This window comes from Pyrus communis, chromosome 5 (genome assembly GCF_041283825.1).
Source record: "Pyrus communis isolate YQ-2024b chromosome 5, ASM4128382v1, whole genome shotgun sequence".
Lineage (NCBI taxonomy): Eukaryota > Viridiplantae > Streptophyta > Magnoliopsida > Rosales > Rosaceae > Pyrus > Pyrus communis.
The window spans coordinates 3,501,059-3,511,720 of NC_142569.1; the positions used below are offsets into that span (position 1 = coordinate 3,501,059).

The window sequence follows — 10,662 nt, forward strand, 5'->3', positions numbered from 1 at the left end:
GTACGTCGTTACAGCTCCCATAAAATAAACAGGTACAAGAGTATTTTGCTGATCTTCAGGTGGCAAATATCACATTAGTCATTAATTTCTAATGATTAGTGATTTCTTTGTTAATTAGCCTCGGGTTAATTATCTAGTCCGAATTTTTCAGTTCATAATCTGCCCGAGAATTCCTCCAAGTGTCCAATTATAAATCATGGCTTGTGATTTGTAGTTGAAATATTCTGCAAAATGTAGAACGTTCAGAATTGTCTTGTGATTATTTTATAAGTCAGTTATAGAGCCGAATTAATTTATCAGACTAGATTATTTTAGAACATTCAGAAATGGCTTGTGATAATTTTATAATTCGATTGCCTTATAAAATAATCACATCGCTCCCAATGAATATAGAACATTCAGAGCATGACAAATCAATTAATTAACATGTTCAGTATAGAACCTTAAACATATGCAAACCAAATTCTTCTGTATATTGATATTTGGTACATATTAGATCAATTGCCGAATGCAGCAGAAAGCATACATATATAGGTGGTATGTTGTTATTATTCAAGGTTTGTCTTGTTTTCCAATATTTGATGAACAAGAAGGTAGTTTACTTGCTCGACACAAACTATATGATAACATTATCATTTTCTTTTCTTCTTTTTTATGTTACGTTAAAGGAGCATACCCTTACCCATCACTTTACCCACCCCCGCCACTGGAGCTAACCCATGTGGCCTTAGATAAGAAGCCTCTATATAGCAATGCCACAGAATCCTTCCTTTGGCATGAATTCCCTAGCATCCACTTTCTCCCCATTTTGTAGGGGCAAGAATTAGACAAATACTTAGTCCATCACTACTAGTCTTGTATCCAACTGCGGTAACACCTGATAAACTTTGATGCAGGTCCACCACCAACATTACTAATATTGGTTCAACTTAATCACCTATTGTTAGGTGTTGAGTTTTATTGCAAAAGGTATCGTTGATATTAAGGATGGAAACTATCATATATATATTAATTATACATTACTTTGTCATATATATGACCAATGTGAAATTCTATTTTCTAACAAAACACACTACTCGAATAAAAATGCGCAGATCCTCTTTCATCAATGGCTACATAAATTGGCTGGCTCGCAATGGCCTACAGTTGCAACAAAACATTTTCGTTGTTTTAGGCACATATGTACCCGTTTATGGAGACTGTTTGGAAATCACTGTCCAATTAGACCTCCTTCACAGGCATAATTTTCACCTTCTAGGTGTCACAATCCACAAGCTCTTGCTCCCTCTGGCCAACAATTCATGTACCACTGAAACAACATAAGTCATCAATGGCGCCTTCTTCTCTTCTAAGTCGCATTTTGTTGATTTTCCTTGGTCCTTGATAGGTGTCACCGTGCCTTTTTGTCTCCAATCCGCAGAAGGTACATGGCAGATCAGTCACACTTTCATATCTAAAACCTGCACCTTTGGACACGATCACTTTGGAGGATTTTTGCTTTGTAACCATTACAAATGTTGCGAAATTCCTCATTGGTTACGTATGCAAATTCTTGTATGCTTAGTGTGTAGTTTTGGTTCAAGAGTTTGTAAAATCCTCACTGAACTCCACATGTATCTTTGAATATCACGTATCGCCCTTCCTACTTTTCCGCATCCTTATAAACGTGTCGGAATCGGGCCATCCAGTTCTGTGTCTCTTCAGCATGGTTGGTCTTCAAGTTGGCGGGAAAATGTTTGGGTGGAGCAAATGGCATGGCCGATGTTAAAAGAAAGGCTGAGAAGAGGTAGGTTTTGAGAGCCATGGAATAATGGGAACGAATAGTTAATGGTATATTTATCTTTTGCTAATTGGATGCAAAACTTTAATGTGCATCTGGAATTTTGTAGAGACTTTTAAGCTTGTCCTTTTCATGACTAGATCTACGTACGTGCCTGGAATGATTTTCTGACTTAAACCCAAAATTGCGGAAGGAAAAAAATATGACGGTAAAAATTTATTGAGTAATGTTTGGCTGCTTAAAATGAGTAGGAGCTCATACTCAAAAAAATTTGTCTGATTTATAAAATTTTGTGTTTATAATCGGAACCGTTCACAATATAAATCACATCATCTCTGCAAAAAATGAATTGAAACTAAGGTCATTAAATCAACCAACTGTAGCAAATAGATAGACGGTTCATAATGCTTCTATTCCATTCACTTGTTCTCATATAATTCGATGACTAAATGACCTTAGTTTTAATTGATTTTTTGCAGACAAGATCTTTATAGAGTAATTTATAATATACACGGTTTTGATCATAGACACGAAGGTCTGTGAATCAGAAACAAAGAATTTTAAGTTAGAGCACCTACTCATCCTTAGGTAGTCATTTATTATTCAAATTTGTTATTGATTTTTTTATCTCAAATGGTTCCTGATCGACAGAGACGCAACTCCTCATTCTGGAGGGACCAAATTGTTGTGCGGAAGTGAAAGTTTGGGATCAAATTGACCGATTTTAAAACTCAGGTGTCATAGAAATAATAGTGAGCCAAAGAAGCAAAAGAAAACACATTCAAAAAGAAGTTAACTGCTAATTTTATATATTGCAAGACAACTAGAATTGTGGAGTTCAAACTAATAAAAAGCTAACAAGACAATTATATTGTTCCGAAAATAATAGTTGACAATAATAGTAATTTCGAAAGAAAAAAAAAAAAAAAAAAAAAAGATAAAAAGAGCCGAAAAGAAAACTCGGGTTTGTTGGTGACAGCAGTTTCTCTCAGGTCCAGTATCATCAGCTGCAACAATATGTACTTTCTAGGATAATCAAGGAGATGTTACATAACGCTTCCCCCATGTAAGTTTAACGTTAAAGCTTCTCCGGCACTGGGCTAGCTAGCTAAAGATATCTGTAAAAAGGAGAAACCGAAAGACGCTATTAGAAATCAAGAGACGCAAATGCAGACTGGAATTCAACACAAGCTGAGCGAAACCCAGGTCAATACCAAAACCCAAAGCGGCATGAAATTTACTTTTAAAGCCTATGTCTTATAAGTTCTATGATTTTCCGGCAACAAATCGAAAACAAAGGCAAAATCATCCAAATAAATGGATATGCCAAGTAGATACCTTCAAATTACTTAGGTGATGACAAACTTTAAGATCCTATGAAGTGAGATTTCCCATGATTGTATAAGAATTCAAGAGTATACATCTCACGTGGACTATTGCCTCTATTGGACAAAAAGCAGAGGAGCTAACCGAGAGATTATGTAATTTCCATATGAATCTCATAGACCCACTCTAAAAAACGTGCAGTGGTGGCAACATAACAAACAGAAAGATTCCCGCATGATACTAGGACTCAGGGAGATCCATCTTTCAGTGTCAATTTAATTAGATGTCAAGTTTCACATGGAAGTCACTCAGATGTCATAGAAAACATCCCCCTGAGGTTACGACCACAGAAATAAGATGGCAAAAGTACACTCACACATAGACGGAGGGGGTGCGAGGGATGAAAAAAATTGAAAGAACACTACATAAAACTCTCATGGTCAGCTTTACAAACTTTCACATTCATGAACGAATGTTGATAACGTATCAGGGTGAAAAGAAGTGTTTGTTGGCATCATGAGATATTATATTGTAACTTTATGAGGATGTAACAGAAGCATGCAATATCATTTATCAAGCATGTTGGTGATGAACACCAGAACACTTCAAAGAGAGAATCATACCAAAGGACAAGAGATGCAAGAACAGGATTTTACTGACTCAGAAAAGTATGCAACAGAGACATTAAAGATCAGCGCACTCGACCGGACAACTATGAACAAGCTCAACCAACTCCCCATCCCTAGCCAATCCATCCTGGCCTCCATTTGATAATATGTTTGCTATCATCGATTTTCATTTTAAACAAAATCAAAACTGATATCAAAACAACTTAGTTCAAGTTCAGTTAAGCTCGGAACAAAGTTTTGAAATTCCACCAAACAATTCAGAGTTCTCAACATCTCTGAAACATCATCCTTGCCTCCCATACATGAAGCCTATCAAAGCCATTTAACAAAAAGTATCCCTTGTAATCGCATTAAGAATACCTGGCCATATAGGCGAAGTGTAAAATTCTCAAAATCAAACAACAGCAGCAACATCCATGTTATAACCAATACAGAGGGGCAGAACAAGCATATAGTTTGCGGTCATATACGCGACAAAACAATCAATCGCCAATCACTGCTTTTACCACATTGCCAAAGCCAATTCAAAGTTCCAAGTAAAACCCCTAAGTTAAATTTCCCAATCAGGGTAAAGTTTGGATCTTTCAAATTAACAGATGCTTCAAACTCAAGGAAGAACCTTTGTCACTACAGCTATTCATGCATTAAACCATCGAACAAAGCACAGCAATTCAATCAATTTAACTCAAAAGATAATACAAACACAAGAAAGATGAGAGATTTGTCTAACCATTAGAGCCCGATCGCTTGCCGTGCTTAATTCGTTCGAGCTGGACCTGCGTGTCCATGATCATCCTCATCCTCTCTACCTCCAATTCATTGGCGAATTGGATCCTCTGCTTCTCCAACTCCACCATCTGCCTCAACTTCTCGGCCTCGACTCTCTGATACACCTCTCCGAACCTCTCAATCGCTCTCGCCAATCTCTTCAACCCTTCTCCTCCCCCGCCTCCAATCTCGCCTCCGCTCTCCCTCTCCCTCTCCACCTCAACCTCCTCATCGACCTCATCGTTATCCTCATCCTCCTCATCCTCATCCTCGTCGTCATCGTCCTCAGCCCCCGCGGCTGCAGCCGCAGCCACAGCCGAGTAATTCATCCTAAAGAAACCCTCGTCGAGCGCCGCAGTCGACGCCGACCGCTTCTGCGGAAGCGCCACAGCCGTCACCACCGGAGCCGAGGACGGCGTCTTCCGGTACCCCAAAGGCAACGGAACGGCGACCGGCGGCGAAGGCGAGAGAGGCGAGGGAGACGGCTTCTTGACATTAGATCCGATGAGGGAGTCGAGCCTCTCGAAGAAAGGCCACGACGAGGTTAGGGTTCCGTTGGAGGACGAAACCCTAGCCTTCTCCACCTTGTACTTCTTCTTAATTGTATCGATTCGGTTCTTGCACTGAACGTCCGTCCGGTGGGTCTTCTTGGTGTGGCCGTGGAGGGCGTTGACGGCGTCAGCGACCTCCTGCCAGTCCTTCTGGCGGAGGTTCCCGCGGTTGAGCTCGAGGTAGCGGCGGCCCCAGGCGTCGACGAGAGTGGAGGTGGCGTCCTCGCTCCAGCAGTCTTCGCGGACGGGCATGGGGCGAGGGTTGGAGGAGGGAGGGGTGGAGGTGGCATTGGACGGCGTCGTTTGGAGGTCCGTTAGGTCGCCCATCGGGAACGGTGCGTTGAAAAAATGGGGTGTGGGTGGGAATAGAGAAAGAGAGGGTGCGTGTTGTTAGGGAGTAAAGGGGTCGCGTCGGTGGGAGGAAAGCGCCGGCCGCATGAGCCGCGAGTGTAGGAGGGAGGTCGCCGGGACGGGCGCGTGAGGCTTTGTTGTCGATATCATTAAGGCTTTAGCGGCTTCGATGGATTTACCGGCTCGGCTCGGTCCGTTTCCCATCGCATTACTCTCCGCCTTAACGGATTATTATTTTTACCGTCCCACTAGACAATAACACCATCTCTCTTTAATTCATGACAACTTAATACGAATTTGGTCAGGGCTAATTATAAGCTCGAAAAGAATGCTTATTCTATTTTCAAATAACTAAAAATGCTTTTGATGAGATTAATTTTGATTTTAAAAAACACTTTAAATGTTTTTGAAAAAAATGTTGGATATGTACATTTGGCAAACACTAAAACCCGTTTTCAGTCTAAAAACACTTATTTCCAAACGAGTCTGTACTTGTTTTGGAATGGAGAAGGTTATCAAATAAATTAAAATATGAGACAAAATTTTGAGAAAAGTCAAGAAATTAAAATATGGCTATATTATATTGTACGTAAGGGACAATTTTTTCTCGAATTTGGCACCGCTTGTGGCTGCGATTGGGTCGGCAGAAAGTCTCAAAATTGATGGGTGGGCTTCGAGGACGACTCTACCTTTTCTCTATCTCTCTTTCTCCTCGGCGCGACTACGATCGCAATAAGTTACCAATATCCATAAAAAACATATATAAAGCTCATTCCATCCATAACATTTTATGATGAATTCCATTAGACTAGATGCTCCTCCTCTCTTAGTTCTAACAATCAAACTACCATTTTCCACATGCATAATTTAGCGCTTTCTCCAAAAACTGAAAATTTTAACAAAACAAACACAGATTGAAGATAAACAACTATTAAACATTTTGTGATAACAGTCACTGAACTTCAAATTCCCCTCTAACATGATCAAAGACCATTATATATGTAGCTACATATATAATTTGAGTTCAAAGGAGTGAAAATTTGGATTCCGAACAGCAACACTTAATACATAAATAAAAATAGCAAACAAGTTGAGGGAGGCAAATGGCAGGCAATGCAACTGAATCAAGAAGCCTCCTCCCCATCAATAAGCAGCTTAGATTTATCCGAGCCCCAACTAGCCTGTGTCAAAACAATGAACATCCGCGTGTTACTTTGCATTACAATGGAGTAGGTCAAGAACGACAGTCGGGGAGAAACCTCAAACTCGAGCATTACAACTTTTAACAAAACTCACAAGAATGTTTTAAGCTAATCAATGACAACCTCACTAAATTCTGCAACATAAGAAAATCTCTTACCAAAAACTTGTCAATCTCTTTAATTAGAGGAGTAAAGATAGAGCAAAATTTCTTTATATCACCCATCACATCGCCATTGCCTTCGATCTTCTCCATGAACTTCTCTCTGTCCATAGAAAGCGCCGGTATGACCTGTCATTATAGTGATTAATAGTTAGATTTGATCACCATAAAGAGTTCTCATTTGTCATTTCTTTCAGCGAGGAAAAATGTGAGAATACTAAAACAATCAAGTATAATAATTAAATCATAAAGAACAACCAATGATAAAACCAGTGGATAAGTTAAGCAGACTTTTGCCGCAAGTTTTGACAATTTTCCTCTATCATTCAATACAGTAACGATATATTAAGGAGGACTTTTCTGTTAACATGGGAAAAACACAAATGCTTTCAGATTTAATAAGTGTAATAGCTTCAAGCTTGATCAGATGAGTTCTGTAATTTCGACAATGCTTAAATTCTTGAACAAGAGAGAAACTTGCATAGAAGAAGTGGTGCTTTCAATGGATGGAGAACATGAAAAAACATTAAAAATGAGGTCAGCCCCAGTAGTTAAAAAAAATATATGCAACTAGGCAGCAGAGGCAACTTGCAGAATATAATTGTCATAATTCTATTTAAGTCGGGCATAGAAATTTAAGTCCAGCATAGACATTCAAACGACCAGTTAAGTACGAACAATGATCGAGCACCAAATAGTTTTAAGGGCATCAAAGACATTACTCTTTTCATTGGAAGATTTGGATTAAACCATTTCTGTCGTTCAAGCCATATTTTCAGGGTCTTGCCGTGGGAATCTTTACAAGCCTCAATTGCAAACCACTCTGGACGCTCCAGCAAGTTACGAAACAGTTCTACCACAAAATCCATGTTTCTGATAATACATCAAGAAATAGTATCGTGCATAGATCACATTTCAACCAAGTGCAAAGGCATAAAACAAAAACAAAAAAACATACGAGGTTATGATTATATCGAGTATCTTGTCAGCAAATTAAGAGAAAAGGTGTCAAATTGATCCCAACTGTACTTGAACTTGGAAGGAAAGGTCTCAAATTGCACAAAACTGTACAAGTAGTTGAACTTGGAAGGATCTGATGAATATCTATACTGCAATCTCTATGAAAAGCCAAGATTGGATAGAGTAAGAACACTAGCATGCATTCAAACTTAATAAACAAAACATACGACCTGACTTCACATGCATAATAACCATAAGATGTTCTGAGCATACGGATGCAAAGAGTTTAGATTAGCATTGCCATGTCCAAGCTGGACAATGCATAGTGTTCTAATTAAGGCAAAATTACAAAAGTAGAAAGTATGAGACTCAAAGCAGAAAATGAAAGGGAAAGGGGAAAATACATGAAAATAAATCTTACCACTACACAATTACGGATGTCATGCGTAACAGGATACACAGCATTTCCAAATTCAGCTGCATCAAGCCCAGAACCAAATCATAAAGCTCATATTGTACAAATAAATAACAAATGGTCATGTAGCTGTATGCTTAACAATCGTTCTAAACGCAAGTGTCAGGTGTGTGCCTTCTTGAAAACTTAAAAATGGTTCAAGGCTTGGAATCAAACAAATTAAAGCCACTATTCACGGGATGAAATAAATGAGAGAAATGAATGAACCTATAACAGGCAAAATCTTATTGCACGATTCCAAGAAATGCTTCGTCAGAATCTCTTTTGATTCAGACTTGACACTCTCCAATTCTTCCAAAGCAGGAGCAAACATAGTCTTCCCCATCTTTCTTTTTTTTGGGTTTGTACTTGGTACCTTTGCTACAAGGCTAGCACCATATAACTTCAAATCATCCATTCCAGCCTGTCTCAAAAGTGTAAAGTTCATGAGCAAATATTTTAACATTTTACAGTAACAAATGATTTAACGATTCATTGCCTCCTTTTTCTATTTTAAACTTCCCTTTTCTTCAGAGAACCTCGACACGGAAGGGAGGATTTATTGGCTCCTACCAGCTGAGAAAGGATTATTAAGAGTAAGGAGCCTAGTAAATTATGCAACTGGAAAAAATAACTTACCAAAAACTCGTGATTCTGTTTAAGTAGAGGAGTAAAGGAAGTGCAAAATTTCTCCATGTCTCCCATGACATCACCATTGCCTCCGATCACCTTCAACAACAAGTCTTTTTCGGGAGCATATTTGCTTCCAAGCTATCATTCCAGTGAACAATTAAGTTAAATTTTCTAACCAATAAAATTTCACTTAAAAAGAATAGTAAAACAATAAATCATAGAGTACAGCTAATGATAAGTTGCTGGGAGTTTTCCGAAATTTCCTCTATTGAAGCAGTAAGACTATACTAAGAAGTAAGAAAGGCGTTTCTCGAACATGGGAAAACGCAGAAATGCTTTCGTGTTTAATAAATGTAATAGCTTCATGCTTTCATATGAGTTCTGTACTATATACTACAAAGAAAGAAAACTAGTTCGAGTATATGGAGAACATGGAAATACATTAAAGTGTTGCCAGGCCAAGTAATTAAAAAGCAACTAGGCAAAGCCGGCAACTTGCAGAATATAATTGTCACTAGTGAAGCATAGAAATAGGACATTCAAAGGGAAAGATTAGTACGAATAATGCTAGGTCAGCAAATAAATGAAGGGGAATCAAAGTCAGTACAATTTTTTCATCATGCCATTTTATCAGGGTCTTGGCATAGGCATTATAAACAGCCTGAATCGTAACCCAATCTGGAGGATGCTCCCGTAAGTTCCGAAACAGCTCTACCAAAAAATCCATGTATCTGAAAATAAATCAAGAGTAGTATGAAAAATGTGATGTATCGCATTTTGACAAAGTGCAAAGGTGATTCCAAAGCCAAAAGAAAATAATATGAGTTTATGATTCTATCGTGTACCTTGTGAGCCAAACAAGAGAAGCGGAGGTACTCTTGAAAAGAGTATTTGTTTTGACATCAAAGTTTACCAAACTGTACAAGTATTCGAACTTGGAAGGATTGGATTGATATATTCTTTCCATTGGCTACACACAGGAAAAAGTGCAGAGAGTGAGTATAATAACATGCATTCAAACTCAAGAAACAAGATATATATCATATGTATATAGATTATACCCACAAGACAAAGACAAAGACGAGTCGATTTTCTCCATAATGACAAAAGCAAGCAGAAGGTAGTAAAAACTTGCAGCGAAAATAAAAGGAGAAAATAAATGAAAATAGCATCTCACCACTGCACAAGCAAAGATGGCCGTCCTAACACGATTCAAAGGGTCACCAAATTGAACTGGATCATGGCGAGAACCAAAAATCAGGAAGTTGATCGATGTTATACATACAAAAAATCACATGGGTATGTAGCATGCATTAAGCTCAAAAAACCATGTGCAAGCAGCAAGCAACAAGGTTCAACACTTCAAATGAAAGTTATATAGACACACACACACACACTAAAAATTGGTGCGATCAATCTTTCAAATGAATAAAAACAATGAATAACGAATGTACTTGTAATTGGTGCAGTATGCCTGCAAGCTACCAAGAAAAGGGACGGTCCGAATCTCTCCACTTGGGGACCTGACAAACTCCAACATTTCCAAAACAGGAGCGAACAAGCACTCCCGATCCGGAGCAGGACCGTACAACGGCCAGACAATAACATAATTTGCCACAATGGATTCCTGTTTCATTTTCCATGCCGAAAGGGAAACGTCTGTTTCTTTTACTTTGGTTGTCTGCGAACTTTCTTTTATTGGCCCTGCCGCTGCCACTTTTCTCTTTGACATTTGGTTGTCTGTAAACCCAAGTGTCGATCTGTGAAGGCGGTCTCTCTATGATGACGATGAGATCTGGCTTTTTTTTCAAGGGAAGAAGCAAATTGTGGCTAGGGTTTCAAAGAAT

At 38.7% G+C, this 10,662-nt stretch overlaps 2 protein-coding genes and 1 pseudogene across 2 annotated transcripts; all 3 read right to left on the reverse strand.

The window, feature by feature from the left end:
• Positions 1 to 2,560: 2,560 nt before the first annotated feature.
• LOC137725835 (trihelix transcription factor ENAP1-like) lies at positions 2,561 to 5,517 on the reverse strand. Its single transcript, XM_088693801.1, has 2 exons — positions 4,466 to 5,517; positions 2,561 to 2,898 (listed from the first exon to the last, which is right to left on the reverse strand). The coding sequence occupies exons 1-2, from the start codon at positions 5,379 to 5,381 to the stop codon at positions 2,885 to 2,887; spliced, it is 930 nt and encodes a 309-aa protein (XP_088549927.1). The 5' UTR covers positions 5,382 to 5,517; the 3' UTR covers positions 2,561 to 2,884.
• An 814-nt stretch (positions 5,518 to 6,331) lies between these two features.
• LOC148696569 (glycolipid transfer protein 1-like) lies at positions 6,332 to 10,662 on the reverse strand. The gene is made up of 9 exons (XM_088693229.1): positions 10,270 to 10,662; positions 9,661 to 9,785; positions 9,423 to 9,546; positions 8,822 to 8,953; positions 8,411 to 8,606; positions 8,150 to 8,205; positions 7,491 to 7,886; positions 6,766 to 6,897; positions 6,332 to 6,586 (listed from the first exon to the last, which is right to left on the reverse strand). The coding sequence occupies exons 2-7, from the start codon at positions 9,780 to 9,782 to the stop codon at positions 7,737 to 7,739; spliced, it is 780 nt and encodes a 259-aa protein (XP_088549355.1). The 5' UTR covers positions 9,783 to 9,785; positions 10,270 to 10,662; the 3' UTR covers positions 6,332 to 6,586; positions 6,766 to 6,897; positions 7,491 to 7,736.
• LOC148696570 (glycolipid transfer protein 1 pseudogene) lies at positions 6,530 to 7,637 on the reverse strand (annotated as a pseudogene).